Source organism: Crocodylus siamensis, chromosome 1 (genome assembly GCF_052110815.1).
Source record: "Crocodylus siamensis isolate JL-2025a chromosome 1, ASM5211081v1, whole genome shotgun sequence".
Taxonomy (NCBI): Eukaryota; Metazoa; Chordata; order Crocodylia; family Crocodylidae; genus Crocodylus; species Crocodylus siamensis.
This window is the reverse complement of record NC_143395.1, coordinates 396,539,765-396,562,831: the sequence shown is the minus strand read 5'-3', so window position 1 is coordinate 396,562,831 and position 23,067 is coordinate 396,539,765. Positions and strand designations below refer to the sequence as shown.

The window sequence follows — 23,067 nt, the reverse complement described above, 5'->3', positions numbered from 1 at the left end:
GCAAAGATGTGGACTGTAAGAAACTTGCTGGTCTCAAAGGTAGAGTGGTCTCTTAAACAGTGCTTAAAGCTAGGCCTGTGTAGAGTGAAAATGTACCTATGGATTGACTGGGAAGAGAGAGGGGAAAAAGAAGCAGATGAAGGCTGGTTGAAAGAGAAATGGGTCCTGATTTTTGTAGCTAGAACCTAAGGAAAGAAAGTTGGAGGAAAAAGGGGAAGGGAAGGGGAAAGGAAGAAAAAGCAAACTGGAATTTGGATAGTTTTGTAAATGCCACCCCCCACCCCCATAGTTTGTATTATATATAAGTAGGTAGAAGATTGCTACTTAAAAGTGTGTTTACTGAGTACCTGTGATAAAACTTGCACCAGTTTTTTGTTTTTTTTTTTTAAGTATCAAGTCTGGGTGAGCTACATCTCTGGGTGCTATCTGCAAATCACTAGAGGTATGTTTATTTTAGGGTTGGTGTTTTCAAATTTTCCCCTGACTTACATGTACTCAAGGAAAGCAGAGTCTGACAGTTGGAGAAGGAGAAGGGGCTGCGGAGAGAAGAAACTGGGGAACAGAGGGCAAGGGGGCTACCTGACTCCCCCCACCGATTTAGTTTCCCTGCTGTAGCAGTGGGATGGGGGCACATTCTAGGCAAGGCTCCAGTAATTAGTGTCTATACCTACAAAATTATAACCAATTTAGAATTTTTCATATATAGAATCTAACTATTGTGGGATTGTATTATATTCAGAGGCATCTTACATTGAATAAATATAGGGGATGTGTATTAGCTGACTGTGTATATATTAATGTGCATCTTAGCTATATATAAGCTTATATATTAACTATACATACCTATCTATATTAGCTATCTATGGTTAATATGCAAGTTGAATAACTAAGTTGCATAAATTGGTTTAGATAACATCCATAAATATCTGGAGTTCATGTAGGTATAACCTCCAATAAGAATGCCTACTCACAAAGATAAACAAGGTATAAAGTTGCCTGTTTCCCCAAATGATACAAGATTTTGGCTGGGTCTGACATTCCATTTGTCTCGTTTTTTCCACTGACATGGGGAGACAACATTTGGCAAAACAGGAAAATGCAAATATTGGCAGCTCATCTATGGGCAGAGTTTAGTACTTTTAACTCATTTTTAAACTGATTAAATTTACAGCATCTTTTTTCCAGTTTAGCTACTTGCAGAAACTTGCAAGTGGAGTTATATGGTGCTGAGCATTGGGCCTAAAACCTCAACTCCTTTGCAAAGTCTTGTAGACATATTGTATTCAGGGAGTATGTTTGGTATATGGGTGATAGAATACTCCTCTTCCTTCTAGTCATGGTGTGTGACTTTTAAAACCTGCAATAGTAGATGCTGTCTTTCAGTGAATCTGAATCACAGATCTGTTGTGCATGCTTGTTTTTTCCTCCCCTACCATTATTATTCAGGTGGTGCATTCTGCAGGAGATAACTGCCCATAAGCCCCACATGGCATATTTATAACCTATTCTGCAAAGCTGTAGTGAACTTGCTGTGTTGAGAGACCTCCACATCCAAAGTGAAGCAAGGGCTTCACCCATTTTAAGTGCTGCAGCATGTAAAAATGCTGAACTGAATGGATGCCTTGGAGTGTGTTTCTCCTGTATCTCTCTGAAGCTGAGACACTGGCCTTTCCCCTCCGCTAACTCTCTTCTGATCATTTGGCAGGTGTATTTACTATGTTAATTCCTAGCACAATTCCCCCACTAAAGCTTTATTGGGAAGAGTAATATTTTTATTCTTCACCTTCTATATAATGTATCTTCTGAATTATACAAGAGTTTGCAAAGAAACCACAGCAATTCTCAGTCCCTTTGTTTTAGATATATCAGCATGTTGGTGCCTGTGGACAGAAAACATTTCACATATCATGTTTTCTTTATCATGCACCTGCTTATATTAATAAATTCTTTCTCAGACAGCTGTATTTCAGCTTTCAGCCTGTATGTTTGTATTAAATAATTATCATTTTGATTCTTCCAGTAGTTAGTATTGGATTGAAAAGATATGGTTGAACACCAAACAACCAATCAACTAACTACTTATTGCCACAGCTTGTTTCTGTAACACAAATTATTTTCTTTTCTTAAAATACTGTAAGTTTATGCTCCTTGTTGATCTGGAAATCTCTTGCTGTTTGTGAAAGCTTGAAGAAATGTCTTTCCAAATTCCATTTATGTTAACAAAGTACTTTAAAATGCAGGGTCTTGCTAAGGGCAGAGGTAACTTAAAAGCATTTTGAAAGAGGGGGAAGTGGTTGCCACTGGGTATTGGGCATCAGCTGTTATGCTGTAAGAGTTTTGTCTACATACAACTATGCTAGTGAGTGAAATCACTGTAAACTTATCCCTGAATGAGGTGCAGTTAGATCAGTATGGTTATATCACTTATCAATTGCCGCAAACTTGTTTTCCTGGGGAATTACTGGCTAGGCTGCTGTACTGACAATAAGAGCCTGGGGGCTACAGTGTACTATAAGCTGAGTATGATCCAACAGTGTGTTCTTCTTTGCTTTTTCTTGCAGCAGTGTACTGGATTGTATTAACTGGCGTGTCTTTTACAAATCAAGGGATGCCTGATTTTATGCAGCACTGGTGAGGCCTCATCTGGAGTGCTGTTTCCAGTCTTGGGCCTTACACTTTAAGAATTATGTGGACAGATTGGAAAGAGTCCAGCTGAGAGTGACAAAAATGATAAGAGGCCTGAGAAGCATGATGTTTGAAAGATCTAGGGTTATTTATTCCAGAGAAGAAGGCTAAGTACGGACAGTCAAAAATCAGTCTTCTCAGGTTAGTCTAAGTTGTGTAGATTGAACCAATGAACAAGTGAACAGACATTCTCTTTTGACTGCAGCAATGCAGCCACATCCCTGTGTTGGCTCAGGCCAAAAGCCAGGAGGGAGAGGAGGGTACTAGAGAGTGCCTCCCTGCTCCGCTGGAGCAGACAGCTTGGGCCAAAGCTAGCCCGTCCACCCTGTGAGGGCAGGGAGAGGTTTGTGGGGGAGGAGCAAAGAATCCTGGGGTGCTGGAGAACTGTGAGTTAACTTGAATCTGGAGGGGATCTGGAACAGAAGTTCAATTATCCAGGTTAAATTAAATCATTTAAGTCAAATGCTACATCTATCCAGGTTTATCTTAAAGCAGTTTTGGCCATTTTGGAAGTGATTTATGTGTGCTGAACTTCTGTTGTGTTACATATTTGAACTGATTTCTGATCATTTTTACCAGTTTGTGTAACTTTTGTCCTTAGTGTAAAAGACTGTGGCGGGATTTGATAAGTCACCAAATAGTACCTGAAAGGTGATTATAAGGAAGATAGAGAGACACTTTTTCTCTTTGGCTTGGAGGAATAGCCTCAAGCTGCAGCAAGGAAAATTTAGGTTGATGCTCAGGAAGGACTTTGTGATTATGAGGGTGTTCAGGCATTTGGAACTTAGCTATCTTCTTTTAAGATATTGCAAAAGGTACAAATGCAGGTATGCAGAAACCAAGGTCATAGCCTCTATAATTCATCTGTTTTTTTGGTGTGTTTACCATGCATCAGTATCAACCTATTTAATTTGAACTCTCTTGTGTGTTAACTTGTGAAAGATTCTCCAGTGGGATGATTATTCCAACAGTATAGCCTTTCACTACTACCATAAGGAGCCTGCAATTATAAACAGCCATCTCTTAATTTATTTTACTAGAAGGAAGCCAGGCTGACACAGGACCCTCATTTAGCTACATAATTAAACTATGAAGAATTAGCAATTAAGATTTTTTAATGTCCTTTTGTCCTTGTTCCAATATGGTTCAATTTGTAAAAATCAATTAAAATTACAGGTGTGTACATTTAATTGCTTTAAAAAATAAAAAAAACCACACAACCTATGGCTCTTTACAAGCTGGTTCCCTAGGGAAAAAGATTTGCATATTTTCCTATAAAATATCTGTATGTGATATGCTACCTGACAATGATCAAAGCATATGGAATAACATAGTGGGTGCTTCTACTTGAAACATTTACTGTTGAGTTCTTAATTTGCTCCACAGTAAATGTGTCAGCATCTACACATGTGGCCCTATTAGCCTGCAGGAAACTAATAAACTCCACAGCAGGGTACTACTTGTAAATTTACAAGTATTTACAAGTACTATTCTGCTGCGGAGGTTTTTTTAGTGTGCACCAACGCATGTATAGACTCCATTGGGGCTGACTGGGGGCTGAGGCTGCTTCTGTCCAGGGCTTCTTGATGTCTAGCCCCACATTGAAGCATCCCCGTGCTCCACTCTTGATGCCTTGCCAGACCCAGCTCAACGTGCTGCTGTCCTGGGTGCACTTGTAAATGTGGTGCCCAGGATCAATAATTGCTGCACATGTAGATGCATCCAATCATGATGCATCCACTCAGACTCTCACGGTTCTAGGCTTACATACATTTAATAACATCCGTGCTCTGTTATATTGAACAACAATCCATAAATAGTCCCAGGCCTACCTCTTTCAGCCAGTAAGGCAGGGAGTGCAGAAGGATCTGACTTTTTTCCCCTCTTGCAAATTGATAGGATATAATTGGTGGGGGACCACTTTAAGAATATGGATAAGTAGATGGATAATTCCAGACTTCCCTTTCCCCAACCCCAAATAAGATAACACTCTTTATAATGTAGAGAATAACAAGGTATATGGTAAATGGGGGGCGGGGGGGACCACTCTAGAGTAGTTATTTGGATCTGGTTTTTAAAGAGGTACATAGCAGTGTGCCCTCCAACCCTCTCCACTCTTCCTGCTGCTCTGAATGAGGCTCTTAAATAAAGAGGAGAAAAAAAGTAACAAACTATTCGGAAGCAACATATCATTTTCCATTGTGCCATGCCACTCTAATAGCCATACTACTGTCCTGGGTCAGCACCAGAGGTTAGAACTTGAATTGTAAAATACTTCTGATTCAACTAATCATTACAGAGGGAATGGGGAACAGATTCTTTTTCTATCTGCAACTTCAACGGAACCACTAGTCAGAGCTACTAGTTGGGGATGTGCTGAGGGGATGTCTCTCTCTTGAAAGAGAATAGGCCAACTTTTTAATAAGAGGAGGCCTGATAATTCAACAGATTGTCTTCTGGAAGCTCAAAAGGCCATGCTGAGTGAAAACGCTGCTGGGTGTTATCTTCCACTCCCTGTCAGACTAGTGACTAAAATTGAAGCTTGTTTATCCCAATAGAGCCTCCCCTGGGTTAATTAACTGGATTCTCCATGTATCATTCCTAAAGTTGCCCTGCACGCACCCTTCAGTAGCCTGAGGCTTGTATTTAACTGGCTGAGTTGTATCTACTGTTTTGGCAAATATTTTAACAAAATATCAGTAAAAAGATGTATATGTTGTGTGCTATATAAATACCCCAATTTACTGGACAGTTGTTTGGTTTGAATGTTAAGTGGCATGAATCTTGCTCAGGTGCAAGATACTTGATAAAGCAAAAAAAGAAAATTTTGTGCTATAGTTCTGTGTTTTAGACAGGAAAATAAACTTTTATTCTAGGTTCTACATACGTTCCTTTTAACTTTTATTTCTTGTGATGAAAGGGACTATTTCAAGGATTTTTTTTTAAAGACTATATTCTTCTCTTTACTGCAACCCACAGCCATATACCCAGAGTTATCCTTGCATTGGAGCTCAAAAGTTAAGCAAGGTTGCACATTGCTAGCATTTTGATGGAAGTCTTCCAAGGATCGTATAAGGTTCTGTGGAAAGCATTGATTTTTTTTTTTTTCCTAAATCAATGTCTATGCATCATACTGGAAGATTCATCTGCAGGAGGAGATGAGGGCTTTTTTATAATAGAATTTTATATTGTAAGAGATATGTGTCTTTGTTTTTGTTTTTAATTTCTAACACTGAACCAATTTAAGGAACGCCCCAGAGTATTCCAGAATAACCTGTTTCTGAAATAATTGTGCTAATTGCATTATATATTCACAAAAATGTGGACCGTTTAAAAGCTGTCTCTGCAAAGAGAACCATATTATAGTTGCTAGGTCAGATTCTGAGCTAGTATAAATTTTATGGCTTCATTTACTTGGCTTAAGCTATGCCAATTTATTCAAGGTGATTTATGCAATTTATGCTGCTGTCTTTTGAATGGAAAGTTAACCTTAAGGGTTGGACATTACCACCATCTTAGTCAAATTTCAAACAGCCACATACCAAATTAAACCCTGCACGTTCAGATTTATACAGCACTCTAAATGTTTCTATCCAAATCTTTTACTTTATGTGGAGTAAAATACTGTTCCTTCCCTTAATCCTAGGGAATATCCACAGAGCAGTAACTTTCTGTTTGAAATATGGTAAAATAACAGCTGACATAGTCAGAAATCTATGTGAAAAACAAGTTTCTAATCAATAACTGTCTATGTCATTTCACTAATACTTTTCCCTGCAGTTAAAACTACACTGTTAACCACCCTTTCCTCCCCCACCTCCCTCCAACAAAAACCCTGCAGTATTTGCTCTCTCTCTCTCTTTTTTCCTTTTAAGAGTCATTCATAAACAAATCTTTAAACCATAGGGCCTCTGACAAGAACTACTCCATCTGAGTCTTGACCTGCATGCTAAGAAACAACCAGCTCTCCTGATAAGGTGTATAACTGAAGTAGAAAAAGTACATTTCTTGTACATTTTAAGAATGCTTATATGTTCTAGCTCTACTACATCCGGTTATGTGCACGCAGCCTACTATGATCTTAAAGCAGTCTCTATAATTTCTTTTTTAGAATCAAGATGAAATCCCTGTGGAAAATAGTGCAGGTGCTAGTAACATTGAGAGGACGTTAAAAAGACAGCTAGGATGTCTGCCCTACCGCTTTATCACTAATATTGCAGAAGGTTTTACATTAAGGTGTCTTGGGTTTCAAATTAAATGTCAAATTCAATTTGCCACTGAAAACATGAAGTGTGTGACTTCCCTGAGAAAGGTAACCTGACAGCACAATTCTGTAATTGGTGTCTGCCCAGTACTGAGCTAAACTATTCAAAAGATCATTATTTGTCAATTGTCACCTCTTATTTTTTTAAAACATAAACAAACCACCCCCAGATTGAAGAAAACCACTGGTGAGTTGAGCCATTTATGAAACTCACTGGCTTTGTTGAAAATTTTGAGAAAATAGTGTTAAATACAGTATGATAACAGATACAAACCTCCCTTATGGGATCACGCCACCAGTTATGTCTTTATGTCTGTGACATTTAGTTCATAATAAAATGAGACTTGTGAAAGGAAATGAAGAGGTGCTTATTCCATTTAGAGTACTTTATTTTTTTCCCTTTTTATGCAGACAAGCCCATGTTTTAATAATGGGATTTCTAGCCCACTTTAATATCCTTGCATTATATCTTTTTGAACCATCTGCAATATAAGTAATAATAATGAAGTATGTTTAAATATAGAAATGCATCCTTAAATATCTAGACATTTTGACTGCCAATTGTAATTAGAAACTTTAGAAACATGTGCAATTAAATATGCTCAAAAAAAAAAAAAGATACATCTCTGTAACACCAGTCAATTTGTTGCATCAGTAATATTCTTCAGTTTAGTATTTTAAAAATGTATTGCAGTAATTCAAGTGGAAAATAGCTAAGGGCAAAAATACTAACATTTAAACCAATGTAACTGTTTTAGAACAATTGACTATTTTAAGGATCTATTTATGAAATAGAGTTTTTTCTTTATGGATGCATTTTAAAATTCATATGGCTCTGTATCGTTCTAATATGTGGATGCCAAAATAATTTTATTCTTTACTGTTGATGTAAACAAATTATTTTGTAGTACCAGGTAAAACTGGATTGGAGAAAACATAGGTTTTCACAACCTGTCCCTTTTTTGGAGGAAGAAGGAACTAGAATGATCAAGCCTGAATAATGTGGGCCACATAATTTTATCCAGTATATCTTGCATTGATTTAGCTTGCTTGTGTTTGAACTAAATCATGTATTTTAGCTAAGGCATGCAGGGTAAGAATTTCAAAAGTTCTTTAAATAATTTAAATTGTTAAGCAATGGGGCTGGAGTGGTGGTGTAGATGTGATGTTTGGAGTGGGGTTGTAGATGTGATGGTGTAGGAAATGTGCTAGACGCAAGGGCTTTTGGATGATTATCTTTTATTGGATCAACTGTACAACTGGAGGAAGTATTAGAGAAGCTGCAGGCACGAAGTACTTTTCCTTAGGCCTGGGCCCTTTCTGCTCAAACACTTGACTAACATTTATCCCAACTATATGTAGTTGCTCCAATAAAAGATATCACCAAAAGAGAGAATGAAATCCATTTTACACTGTTCCAGAACCCACCCCCCAGAAAACACACTGAGAGCTGCAAGTATGGCCTAGTATGGCAAATAGGTTGAGAACCACTGTTCTAAAGTAACTCCAGCAATAGCAGATGCAAGATAGATATTACAAAATTATAGTAAGACCTTATAAGTAACATGAACATTATTTACAACTCTGTTTGCCCTCACAAATGTTCTATTAAAATGGAAGAGGGGTGTTTACATTTAATTAATAAGTGGTACATGTAAAACAACTACTATTATGTTAAATCAGAACTGGTCTAGTCATTAATGACTTAGTCATGTTTATACACATGACAGATGCATTTGTTGCCTAGCACACAATGGATTGAACTGGGAACCTTCAATGCTAAAAGCTTGAGCTGATGCGCTATCCTGTTTGGGTTGCTGGCTCCTATGCAAATCAGTTCTTAAAATGTTCTCTGTCTGTCTTTACTTAGTCTTTACTGCATAAGCATAAAATGCATAAGCACTCCAAGCATAAAATGCCCTTCCAAACCCATTGTATATGAAGTACTGCCTCTCCTCTTTTTGTAATTCTCCTGAAAGCCTCCCATTTTCACATGACATTTTAAAAAAAAAAAAAAAAAGGTAAAATGAGGGAAAAAGTAAATACAATGAAGATGACATTTCTAGTTATTGCAACAATTTTTGTTTTGTTGCAGTTTTTGGTGCCCAGCAGTCAGACAACATGATGTAGCGGTGCAGTTTGGCACCCAGGATAAAGCCCACAGTGGCAGCCCGCCCTCACCCCACACACAGATCCGGGGGGTACATGCCCCCCCCATGGTTGCCGAGAAGTGCACACAGCAGCAGGAGCTGCACTCTCCCTGTCCCCCCAACCCGGCTGGGGCCCCTTTGCTTTGGTGCCCATTACACACATGGGTGGCTGCTGCAGTCCTGTTAAGAACTCCGTTGACTTGAGCAGAAGCAGCTGGACGATTTGGAGCCTATATTGCTGTATCTTCAAGGCATCATATGCATTGATTTAAGTGTGCGGTGGGGGGAGAGAGGGTGCATACAGTACTGAGCATATTAGTATATAATAAATACACTTTGTTATCCCAAGGCTTGATCTGTGGCTTTTTAGACCCTTCCTGGAATCCTGAGTAGAGAGGCCGCTTTGTTATTAAACTGCATATTATTATTAGTCTGCTAGCTAGATTAAATGGGAAGTTTAAGCTGGAAGTAGAGAGAATTCCAAAGGCAGATAGCAGGGAGAAGCCTACCAAAAGCTTAATCAAAGTTCTCTTCACTGCTGACTTTAAGGAGAGCGTAGGTTGAACAGTTATCCCACATAAGGGGAGGTGGGAAGTGGGGGGCTCTTGCAGAATATGGCTGAGGCATATTGGTAGAACAATTTGAAAAAGGTCTTATTGCTGCTGCTATGATACTCACTTTGTAGACTGAAGAGTTAATTTACCAGTGCAATTGGTTTGGTCCATTTCATGATCACTGAATAGAATTCTAAATTAATGAAGAAAAGGGTCCTAAAATAGTTGTGCACTTCAGCAGGGATGTGCATCTCTTGGAAGTGCTTAATTCTAACCAAGTTGAGTGCAATACAAATATTGCAGGGTCAGGGTAGCCCTTGAGAATTGTAGCACTTGCTGAACATGCCCATCTATAAGATCCTAAGCATGTTTCAAGGTTCCTCAGGTGCCTTAGGGCCAGCTGCTGCTTTTAGAAGTGTTCAAAATAAATTAAAAACCTTTCAAGAGTGATACGAGTGAGAAGGATTTATTATTATTTATATATGTATGTATTACTAGAGCACTGGGTTGGAATTCAAATAACCCAAGTTCAGTTTACAAGTCAAGTGTTCACTGTGTGTGACCTACAATAAATCACCTAATCTACAGTGTATGCTTCAGTTCCCCACCTGTAAAACATGGAGTAGGGATGATGGTTCTGTAAATGCTCATGATGCTTTTGAATACAGTTGTAGGGAAGCCATAAATACATAGTCTAAATGCATTGCTATTACCAGCCTGATATTCTGTTAAAACTTGGAGGTGTCATTTTCAGGAGTGCTCAGCGTACATTATTTGGGGCAGATCTTTGAGATTTCAGGCTTCATTTAGGCAAGTAGAATGACATAACCAGGTATGTTTTTAAAAAGTTCTATTGCCAGCCACTCTCACTGTACTCAGTAAAACCATAGTGGCCCTAATGTTTTGTTTCTCGTTGAAGCTAGAAATTTAATTCATTTCTTTTTCTTCTTAGAAGGCCTGATAAACTGTGTACTCATCTGTGGGTGACTTAACTCATCCCTCATCCTGAACAGTTCTCTTAATAGTCCAACATAAAACTTCATATTTATAATAATATTTTCCTGCAATGATTTAAGCCAACATGATGAAATGCAAATTCTGCTGTTCTGTAAGACTTGTATTTTAATTTTACCTTTTCAACAACACGTGAAGCAATTTAGGAAATATGATTAGTGCGATGAGTATGTGATTTCAGATAATCTGGAATGCACTAAACTGCTTTCCCTGGAAAATAAGGTACTTTAAATTTTACGTACACAAAGTGTTCCTTTGTATTCAATTATTGGTTTGTTTTATATCTAAATTAGGAAATACCCTTTGTTTTGGTTTTTGAGATCATTGAACATTCCAACGCTCCACTGCCTTCAATAGAAATTGCTGATGTGCAACATTTAAAAATTGGGTAAACTTCTATAATGGAACAGTCTCTTTGAAAACTCCATTACAATCATGTATGATATAACTTAAAGTATTATTTTAAAACTAAGTTTGTAGGTGTCCCTTGTAAAGGTAACAAGAAAATTGGTCAAATAAAAGATATCGCCCATCAGACTCCTTCTAATGAAGCAGCAATTTTCAGTTTTAGGTCAGCAATAAATTAATGGCTCATGAATCAATTGAGAGAGAAGAAAAAGTAAGCTGCTAAAAGTATTTTGTGTATGCCTGTGTGTGCGCACACACCTGCATGCTTTTCTTTGTAATAAGTTGAAATGAAAACATTCTCTTCCCGTGGGGCAATAATCAATTATACAAGACTTCTTGCTGTTTACATTTACTTAAAATTATTTCATTTTTATTTGTCCTGTAACAAATTCTCTTGACGCATTTGATTGTTGAAGTGTTAACATTATGATTTATCACATTTACTTGATTTTTATTTTTTAAAAATGCAGTTAAACTATCGTGTAAACAATGTCATACTAGACATTGGGTTAAATTTGGACCTCAATTTCTCACTGAAAGGAAAATAAAGGATACATATTCAATATAGGTTAAATACAGTTCTTTTTTTTTAACTTTGAATAAAGCAGTAATTTTTCCACGTAATATCAGAGATCTAGCAGAAGTCAAGCATTGGTTAAAATCTCTAGCCAAGCTGTTGCTGCCACTGCCTATCCCAGAAGCAGATTTTAGACATGTAAGCCATTAAGTGGAACCTTAATCCAACCTGCTTGAGTTCCTGAAAAAAACACATTTACTTTTGAAATACACCTTGATCTTTGCCTTAGAGGGGATCTGGGTTGATGTGTGGGTAGGTGTGGGCAATTGCTGGGGGGACTGTGGGTGTGGGGGGCCTTGTATGGGGGTGCTCAGGAGGGGTGAGTCCCTTGGCACATCCCCCCCCCAGAAATATGGAATGCCTCCCCTCCCACAGGGCCCCAGCTGCCTCCTGGAGGCCCAGAGCCCCTGCCCCCGACAGGGCCCCAGCCCCACTGCCCAGGGTCCCAGCTCCACCCTGGAGGGCCCCAGCGGCTCCGTCCAGGAACACTTTTTTCCCCCCGCACATGCCTCTTGCTCTGTCTCAAAGGGGTTTAAGACCAGGCAAGAGTCACATACCTGCTCATCTGAACACGCCCCATGACCACAACATGGGGATACAGTAGAATGTAGGGAGTACTGCATATATTACTACATTATCTTTCCTAATACAAATGGGAGACCAACCATCTATCTTTATATGTAAAGTCTTTATATTTAAATAAAGGTAGTAAAAAATATATATGTATTTAAATAATATAGTAATCTAAAGTAAAACTAGAACAAATAATTTTCCCAACAAGTTCAGTCTCCTTCTGGTCACAAAATATTTTATATCAATTTGCAATTTCATCATGTTAGGAATTTTATTTTTAATTTTTCTTGGCAAGGATCTGACAAATTACTTAGCATATTTTGTTTTTAAATTTCATGGATTGATTGTGGGTGACTTATAAAGGCATCTGATATATGTTATTTTCAGATGCCTTGGCTAATGAACATAGGGTTAGATCTAATTGCATGGTATTATTTGAGCTCCTGAACTAAGAGTATTTCAGTAATGCAGTATTTCAAGTTCAATACTCATGCAACATTGTCAATACCCAAAGTTCAAAAATACTGACTCAGCTTCTATAAAATCATGACATTTTAAATTGTATAATTTATTTGCTGTCTAGGTGTTGTGTCTATTTTTCTTGGGTTCTTTTACAATCTTGAAAAGTGTTTTTGCTTTGTTCTGGTTTTTAACTAAAGGAACTATGTCCATAAAAATATGCAATTACAGCTATGCTGTCATAAAAAGCCTTATTCCAGTGTGTGTGTGTGTGTGTGTGCGCGCGCGCGTGTGTGTGTGTTAACATATATAAAACTGTATCCCTTTGCAACACTTACCTATGGAAAGGGGAAAGGCCAGGCAGGGGCAGCCTATATCCTGTCCACCTGTCCAGAGGGGCACATGAGGCCTGCACTGGTCCTAAGGAGTGCACAGGCTCCAGCAGGCTTCTGGGTAGTGTGCTCCAGGGCACAACATAGATGCAGCCTTTTATACCCTGCATCTAGGGACTGCCAGAGAGCAGCCCAGGCCAACAGCAGGCGAGGGGGCCAACCAGGAGCCCTGGGACGGCCCCCTAGTGGGTGGACAGCCCTGGCACACAAGTTACTGCTGGGTCTTGCCTACATGTGCGTTACTGTGCATTAACTAATCGTGACTAAATTTGATACCAGCACTTGCAGGTATCAAATTTATTCATAATTAGCCATTTTTACTGTGTAGTAAGGGTGTGCATGTGTAGATGCTCTCCAGTACTGCAAATTAGGCCAACACACATTAACACATCTCAGGTAGACATGCCCAGTGTGTAACATCTCTATCTGGTTTCCATTGAGCTTTAATTTGAATGTGTAGCAGGGGCACCTCAACATTGAAAATGCAGCCATCTAAAAATAAAATATTTCAACAAAACATTTAGATGAAAAATATTTTAGAACTACAGACTCCCAGCATGTCTGGCTTACCTAGTCTTACTGTCCTGTGATGCTAACTGAAGCAGGCCTAAGGACTTTAAATGCACCAGATGAAACTTTATCTGAGTCTAGTTTCCCTAAACAACTCCTTCATGTCTTGAGTTCCCCTCTTAATGCAATAAGAGATTCTGTTCTTGTTAAAGCGTTTTAGGCCTGGTTTATAAAAACACGTTCTGTATGTGGACAAGAGGGTAGAATCTAGTAGCTAATATTCACAATTCACCAGCAGGTTCTGTATATGCCTGAAGAAGGCTGTTATGCTTGAAAAGAACATTTTTTTTTTTCCAACCATTTAGTTGGTCTAATAAAAAATATCACATCTACCCAAAGAACCTTGTCTGCCTATGTCCTTAGACCAACAGACCACAACCAACAAACCTAGTTCATTTTTTCATTTTTTACATAGTTTCCAGGGTCAGAAGGGACCTGAACAGATCATCAAGTCCGACCCCCTGCCTTGAGCAGGAATGAGTGCGGGGATCATAATACCCCAGCTAGATATCTATCCAACCTCCTCTTGAAGAACTCTAAGGTAGGAGAGGGCACCACCTCCCTTGGGAGCCCATTCCAGAGTTTGGCAGACCTAACTGTAAAGTAATGCCTCCTGTTATCGAGCCTGAACCTGCTCTCAATCAATTTGTGGACCTTATTCCTTGTTATCCAAGGTGGTGCCCAGGGGAACAGAGCCTCACCTAGTTTCTGCTGGTCCCCCCGATGAGTTTATAGATGGCCAGCAGATCCCCTCTCAGTCTTCTTTTGTGGAGGCTGAATAGATTCAGACCCTTTAGTCCATCTTCATAAAGCCTGGCCTGCTGCCCCCTGACCATGCAAGTGGCCCCCTCTGGACCCTCTCAATGCTAGCTACATCCCTCTTGTAGAGTGGCGCAAAGAACTGGACACAGTACTCCAACTCTGGCCTGACTAGCACCGCACAGAGGTGAAGGATCACCTCCCTGGACCTGCTTGTGGTACATTTTTGTCATTTAGCAACCTTTAGACATTTACTGAGGAATGACTGCCTTGAACCAATATTTTTCTGACTAGTTTGTTCCTGGCAATTCCCATATTAAATTTGAATCAGTGTTTTCATGTAATACATTGGATAATAAGGAGATCAACATACAATATTCATGAATTACTGCAAAGTATTTTGATGGAGTTGTAATCAGCTTTTGCATTACATTTTTGTAGAGTAGGATATTTTGTTTCTTTGTTTGTTTTGGCTCTATAGAAGTTAGGGCAAGTTACACTCATGTAAGGATTGTCAGTTAGAAGTAAAAAAAAATCCTAGGAGTGGCAGGTCCTTATCTGATGCCTGTCAAAGCTCTATTGACTTTAGTTTAAACTTTCATGATTCATCTGTTTTTTGACAATCTACAGGGGTTTTTTTTAATATCACATTTTAAAATTATTGGGAGGAAAAAAGGGAGCACATCTTCCATGATGATTTTTCCATGTCATATTTATTCCTAGCTTCACAGACTGTAAGACAAAAAGGAACCATTGAAAGATCATCTAGTCTGACCTACTCTATAACATAGGACATAAAAGTTCAGCCAGTTAATCTTATATCCAGTTCAACATTCTTTTCCTCATTATTCCAAATAATATTTTTGCCCTTCTATTTGGAGATATTGTCCAAAACCAAAAACAAATCAGAAGTAATATTTTTGTACAATGTTTTAAATGTCAATCTCTGCTTTAGTGTTTGTCCCTAGTATTTAAGACCACAGCACTAAATCAAATCAGATGTGTTTTTTGGATGATCTCATACTATCCCTTTGACCCTGGAAGCATGATATCCTTTGCCTCCCTCCACCACTCTCTGTCCTCTGGTTCCTGCAACATAAAAATCACCAGAACTTTAAATGAAATATGTATTTATAAAAGGATTCATGTTTGGTGAGGAGGAGGGGAAATTGTAGAACAAAGTGGAGGAAAAAGTTGTATTCTATGTTTTTATGGATATGGCCATAAGAAAAAAATTATTAGTGAAAATACTTATATCCCATAGGTCTGGCCATTAGAGAATTCTAAAAGAGGTAACTCACCAACCTGGGAATATAGTGACTGAAACACAAGTTATCACTGAAGTGAAAAACAAAGGCAGCTAGCATTAATAATTAATTGAGGAAGGATCCCTGTGGTGGTTTAGAAGAGCTGCAGACACTGTGAAGTCACTTGACTATCAGATTGTTATATTCTATTTCAGAGAAGCACATATGAGCATGTATCCCTTTATACTAAAGATGCCCAGTCTAGATCACCTGAAAGGAAGAACAAGAGAAGAACTGTAGCTCCTAAGAAGAGATGTTCAAATTGTTACTGCCACATCCCTCCAACTCGAGTGTAATCTCACACATGGTAATGACTTTCCTTCAGCTGTAGAACACCTTTTGTTCTCACATTCTCTGAATGTTTTAATAAACACTATATTCACAGAAGTCTCTCTTGCCACCATCCCAAATTGTATATACACTAAATTGTCTCATTAACTAGTTGTCTGAGTAAAGGGTTTTGGAGCATTTTGAAGCTCCACTGCCCCAGAAAAAGTTGTAGAAGAATAGATCCAAACTCTGAACTCCAGAAGGTGAATGGGAATGGGGTCCTTGATAGCCAGTCTATCTATACTGTGACATTCACAACTTTGCTATTAACATAAATATTGTATTGGGGGTGTAGGTTGTAGCTGTGTTGATCTAATATTGTATTGAGCTTTTATGTTGAGAATCTTTTAGAGTTCTTGTGCTTTAAAGATGTCACCTCCCCCTTTACATAAAGAGTTCTTTAGTGGTAGATTTTAAGTGCACGAAGACTGGATTTTTTCCTTTGAATCGCCTATTGTATTGTCGCCAGATCTTTTTAATTTTCCAAACAATTTTGTCTTCTGTCTCATTAGGCTGAGCTTTAATGAAGAAACATCAGCGCTGCTAACATTCACGCGAACTGGGGCTCAAGACCTTTGTGACCAATGATGAAGTCGTCATGGAAACTGTTTATGTTTCTGTCAATTGCTGGGTATCTTTCAGGTAAAAAAAAATATATATTTAAGAAATTCTAAATATGAAATAGAAGTGGAATGATAAAAGTAAAATTACCCCAAAGAAAAATGACCAAATAAACTATGCCTTAATTAGCATTACACTAAAAACTCTTAATTGTATTAGCCTATATATTAAACCGGTAAGATTATGCATTAAGAAATTTAAGTGCCATCCACTTGCCACTAAACGTAAGTAAATCTGCTTCATTAAATTGTAGAGAAAGATGGGAGATCTAGCCACTTCTATATTTACAAAAGGCTGTAGTAACTTCAAAGACCACATGAAAAAGGAAAAAGAATGAGTTAATTAGCAGAGCATGCTCCCAGGGCTAATAACTCCAAAACGTTTGTTAATTTTTGGATTGTGAAACTCTAAAAGTCTTAACTTGGTTTGTTTCTGGAAACTAATTTTGGAGGTGGATTTTTTTCTATCTTGAGTATGCATGTTATATTGATATGTGTTAATGATTCTGATTTTGCTGGTAACGATGTTTCTCTTGCAGCTTTCCTTTTTTTTTTACTTGAGATGAATCGATGTTATTCTAAAAGCAAACAAGCTGTGTTGCTTTTTACTTTCTAACCTTTTAGCTCTTATAATATAATAATGACCTGCCTAGAATTGACTGATTTTTTATTTCTCCTCAACTTGGCTTCTTTTTACATCTCAGTAGCCAACAATGATATGGTTTTAAAGATTTTTGTTTTGTTTTGTTTTCAGTTATGCAAAGCAGTCATGAAGTTTAACTATTGTGGGTTGGTCTTTTCTCAGGAGTAAAGCTTCCTTACATGAGTCCCCACTGATATTAGGATCAGACCCTATATCCTGATACTAATAAGAACTATATAACTCTACAAAAGTATAATGATCTAAATGGTACATTCACTTTTCCTACAACTTCTATGTCCCTGTCTTTCTAAATGTTGAACCTTTTGCACTGTACCAGTACACCAAGTCACTCACTTCATATGCAAACATTATTACTTCATAATACCCATAAAAAGTCCATTAAAAATAAGCAAGAATGAAATAAAATGAATATATGCATTCAAGTATCAGAGTTAAGGGCACAGTGCAGGTCCCTAAGAATATCTGTGCGTGTATATGCATGCACAAGTGCGTATGCATGCACGTGTAAAAAATGTCATTTCTTTCTGTTTCTTGTACACCCTGCATTTCTTAGCACTGCCTCTCAGGTTGCAAGCCCCTTAAGACAAGCAGCTGTCTTTTATTTTTGAATCTGTACAGCACCAAGAACATTAATAATGTTAGAAAATAAAACTTGTTATCCAATGATTCTATAAGAGTAGCTTCTGTCATAGGCCTTCTCTAGTAAACTACCTTTAGTTAACTTAAATAGAAAGTTTTTCAGTGAAGTTTATTCCAATGAAAATGATATACAGTTTGCATATGAACACATTTTTACATGTGCTCTGGGATGTGGCACTAGGCGCTTTAATTAGCACACTGCGCTAATTAAAAGTACTTACATGTCACATGTATCAGCATTGATGTGCATCTCCGTGTTGTAAAAATGGCAGGGGGGCACTTTGAACTAAAGCTCATTGGCTGTGTTTTATTTCTAAGCATCCCGCTGCCATTTTTTCCGTGTGGAGATGTGTGGGGATACTGATACACATGGCACGGAAGGCTGCTTGAGCGCATCAATATCTGTGCTCCAGCAGGCTCAATTGATTGAGTCTGCTCTGACACATTGGATTTCCAGCACTTTGGAGCAGGCTTCCCACAGGTGGATAGCAGCCTAAAGTTGTGAGCACCTGTAGAAAGCAATAATAAGCAGCAAGGATTTATAATTTAAACATTATATGTTCTCTGATCTAAATATCTTATCCCAGTAAGTTATACAGTGCTTACGATTAAGAAGTCAACATTTATGATTTATGACTTGGTAATAGTTACTGCCTAGATGAGTTTTTCCTCTGGTCTGGTGGTTGTTTCATAGATTTTATAGACATTAGGGCTCGAAGGGACCTCAGAAGATCATTGAGTCCAGCCCCCCCACCCAAAGGGCAGGAAGTCAGCTGAGGTCATAGGATCCCAGCAAGATAGGCATCCAATTTGCTCTTGAAGGTGTTCAGTGTAGGTGCTTGAACCACGTCTTATGGCAGGCTGTTCCAGACCTTGGGGGCTTGGACAGTAAAGAAACTCTTCCTTATGCCCAGCCTGAAACGGTCTTGTAGTAGTTTATGACCGTAACACCTCGTCATCCCTTGGGGCGCTCTGGTGAACAAACATTCCCCCAGACACTGATGGTCACCCCTGATAAACTTATAGGTGGCCATCAGATCATCCCTGAGCCTGCGCTTTTCCAAGCTAAGGAGCCCCATGGCTCTCAGCTTGTCATCGTAAGGTCTGTTTTCCTGACCTCTGATCATGTGCGTGGCTCTTCTCTGGGCTCTCTCAAGCTTTTCCACATCCTTTTTGAATTATGGAGCCCAAAACTGGATGCAATACTCCAGCTGCGGCCTCACCAAGGCTGAGTACAGGGGGAGAAGGACATCTTGAGATTTGCTTGAGAAGCATCTATGGATGCAAGCCAGCATTTTGGTTGCCTTACTAGCCGCAGCATCGCATTGCAGGCTCATGTTCATCTTGTGGTCAATGATGACCCCCAAGTCTCTTTCTTCCATAGCGCTACCTAGTGTACCACTGCCAAGCCTATAAGGATGCTGCAGGTTTTTTTTTCCCAAAGTGGAGAACCTTATATTTTTCGTGGCTAAACACCATTAGGTTCTCATCTGCCCATTTGCTGAGCCTGTCCAGGTCAGCCTGGATCACCCGCCTGTCTTCTGGTGTGGATGCTCTGCCCCAAAGTTTGGTGTCATTGGTGAACTTAGCCAGTCCGTTCCTGACTCCAATGTCCACATCATTAATGAAGATGTTGAACAACATGGGTCCAAAGACAGAGCCTTGAGGGACCCCACTGGTCACAGGCCACCATGATGAGTGACTTCCATCTATTACTACCCTCCTGGTCCAACCATGGAGCCAATTTCCCAGCCAGCGGATCATGGTGGACCCAAGGCCACAGTTAGCTAGTTTCGCCAAAAGGTGATCATGGCATACCAGATGGAAGGCTTTTTTGAAGTCAAGATATGAGACATCAATCTCTTCTCCCTTGTCCAGGTGATGGGTCACCTGGTCGTAGAAGGAAATGAGATTAGTCAAACAAGACCTACCGGCAGCAAACCTGTGCTGGCTATTCCTTAGGATGTTGGCGTTGGCCAGTGCATTAAGAATGGCCTCTTTAATAAACTTTTCTAAGAACTACACCAGGATAGAATTCAGGCTGATGGGCCTGTAGTTAGCCGGATCCACTTTCCTCCCTTTCTTGAAGATTGGCACCACGTTGACCTTCTTCCAGTCTTCGGGCACTACACCAGAGCACCAGGAGTTTTCAAAGATCCATGCCAGGGCTGGGCTATGATGCTCGCCAGCTCCTTGAGTACCCTGGGGTGTAGATTGTCAGGGCCGGCTGACTTGAAGATATCCAGCTTCTCACGATGTTCCTTCATGAGGTCAGCTTTGATGGAGGGCAGGGGATCTCCCTCACCTGGACCTCCCTGTCCTGTAGCGGGCATGGGCATCCCATGGGACTGATGGAAGACTGACGCAAAGTACCCATTTAATAGGTTGGCTTTTTTCTGGGTGTCAGTTGCCACATCTGGTTCAGCAGGGGTCCAACATTGCCCTTGCTTTTTTTCCAGCTCCCCACATATCTGAAAAAGGACTTCTTATTGTCCTTGATGCTTGAAGTTAGTTGGAGTTCGGTTGCAGCCTTGGCTTTCCTGGTTTTCTCACTTCAGGACTGGACCAGTGCAGAATTATCCTCCTTGGAGGTGAATCCTTTCCTCCATCCTTTGTAGGCCTTTCTTTTTAGCCTCAGGAGGTCTGCTAGGTCCCTGGAGAGCCATGGGGGCTGCTGTACCCTCTTGCTGCCTTTCCTCTGAGATGGAATAGACTTAGCTTGTGCACTGAGGAGCAACCACTCTTCTTGAACTCCCCTCTCCCTGGGGTCATGGTCCATTAGGGCCTGCCTGACAAGCCTCTTGAGCTTGTCAGTGTCGGCTTTCCTGAAGTCAAGGACTTCCATGTTGCTGACTGACTTGCCAGCTGTACAGCGGATGGTGAAGGTGATCAGCTTGTGGTCGCTGTCACCCAGCTTCCCATTGATCACTAGGTTACTGATTAGGTCATATCCTGTAGCCAGTACCAAGTCAAGCAGTGCTTTGCCTCTCATTGGCCCATAGACTTCTTGAATCAGGTAGCGGTCATCCATGCACAAGAGGAAGCTTTGCGACTGCCTGGATTTTGCTGAGTGATCCTCCCACAAGATGTCCAGGTAATTGAAGTCACCCATGACAACCTGGAGCATGCAGCCTCAGCCAGTTTCTGGGCGAACTCCTGGTTAAGCTCAGGACTTCGCATGGGAGGTCTGTAGTAGACTCCCACCGTTGTGTCCCCTGTGCCATGTTCCCCACAGATTTTAAACCAGAGGGTCTCCAGTTGTCTGCCCTGGTTGCCAATTTCAGCTTGCAGGGACATGTAGCTTTGCTAAACATAGAGAGCTACACCCCTGCCCCTTTTATCTACATGATCCCTCCTGTACAGGGTATAGCCATCTATACCTGAGGTCCAGTCATGGGTGGAGTCCCACCAGGTCTCCGTTATTCCTATGATATCATAATTATTTGCACTGAGCAGGAGGACGAGCTCCTCCTGCTTATTCCCCAAGCTCCTGGCATTTGTATACAGGCAGGCAAGTGTCCCCTTGGATTGTACCAGGGCTGGGGCAAGGGTGGGCTCCATTAAATGCCTTGGTCCACTGACTTTGCAAGGGTTGCTCAGCGGGCCAGCAGTGGCGGTAGTCCCCCTGTTCCCCAATGGGCTTTAGTTTACCAGTTCTACTCTGATTAATCAGATTATGCACAGTTAATATGGTCAGCTCTGCACAAGACTGATTTTACATAGCAAGGGCATTATATTTACAGATGAAAACTGACACAGAGGACAATATGAGTGTTAAAGTGAACTGGAACCCCCCAAAAATTCTGTGAAAGCAGCAAGCAGGCTCCATAGATTGCTTATCTTTTATTCCTTTTTGAGAGGCATATATTAGATTAAGGATTTTAAAGAATTTTAAAATATAAGAAATGACAAATGTTGCTTAAGCATTAAAAGAAATAGTCTTGATTGGAGTTTAAAATACTAAATACTATTACTTTGTCCACAGAACACCCAAACCCTGAAAACACTTACTAATCACCCAGGCACTATATTTAATATGTAATGCCTATCTCATGTTTTAATTAATTATTTATTCCCATCAGTTATTCAGACTATTCCTGTATTTAACCTATGACCTATTAGGTATAGCTCAAATCTGTTTTGGTTCTAGGTTGTTTGTCTACTGTGTTGTCAGGTTAGGGTTGTGTAAAGAAATATTTTTTAAAACTTTTAAAACCAGCTTTTTATATGTTATTATAAAGATTCTGGAGCAACACCTTAGTTTCTCACAAATTCATAATTGTCACACTCTCTGCAGTGTCTTAAACAGGTTCTCATGAGATAATATAAAACTATGAGGGATTAATTTAATCTAAGATAACAGAAGTGGATTAAAATCTGTTAAAATCAGATTGTCAAGGTGTAATATTCATATTGTCAAGGTATAATTCTAATAGTGCACAATCTCTTTCCCTTTGGTTATCCGATCACATCATTCTGACCTTATAGTACTGCTACATCATTGTAGTCACTAGAGCATGTTACTGTTGCAAACACTTTCTATTATCGATGCTATTCAACACAATGTTCTCAGTTAGGTATTTTAGCATTTATTTTTGCATTATTCCTGGTTACATAGTATCACCTTTAAAAATTAGTTGTGGATGCTAAAATAAAGGTAGTTCAGTTCCTGTGTTATGCTGTGTGGGAAGTCAGGAAATAAACAAGGGTAACATCAGATCCTTGCTAAATCAAATAAGGCAGCTGACAACCAACACACAGAAAAATGCTAATCTCCTCAATGTTTACTTTGTGTTGGTTTTCCACCAGCCCAATGGGATCACTTGGCCTGACAGGACACAGGACTACCAGGGTAAGGGCAATTATACACCTCTAATTGGCAAAGATGTGGTGAGGGAACAGCTTGAGAGGCTGAACATCCACAAGTCAGCTGGCCCAAATGGAATGCACCCAAGAGTGCTAAAAAAGTTGGCTGACAGCATAGCATAACCAATAGCGAGGATATTTGAGAACTTGTGGCACTTGGGAGAGGTTTCTGAAAATTGGAAGAGGACCAGTGCGGTGCTTATCTTTTAGAAAGGAAGGAAGGAAGATCCAGGGAA

The 23,067-nt window shown here is 39.6% G+C and overlaps 1 protein-coding gene across 3 annotated transcripts in view; it reads left to right on the top strand.

Annotated features, from left to right (window-relative positions):
- The window catches only part of CNTN5 (contactin 5), a 1,171,322-nt gene that overhangs the window by 456,546 nt on the left and 691,709 nt on the right, over nt 1-23,067 (top strand). For 2 of the 3 annotated variants that reach the window (XM_090030254.1, XM_090030265.1), the window contains one exon: nt 16,555-16,684. In XM_090030254.1, coding sequence (XP_089886380.1) covers nt 16,627-16,684 — 58 coding nt within the window. In that variant the 5' untranslated portion in view covers nt 16,555-16,626. Of the gene's footprint in view, nt 1-15,881; nt 16,020-16,554; nt 16,685-23,067 lie in introns of those variants that run through there. The other variant, XM_090030258.1, reaches the window with a different exon arrangement.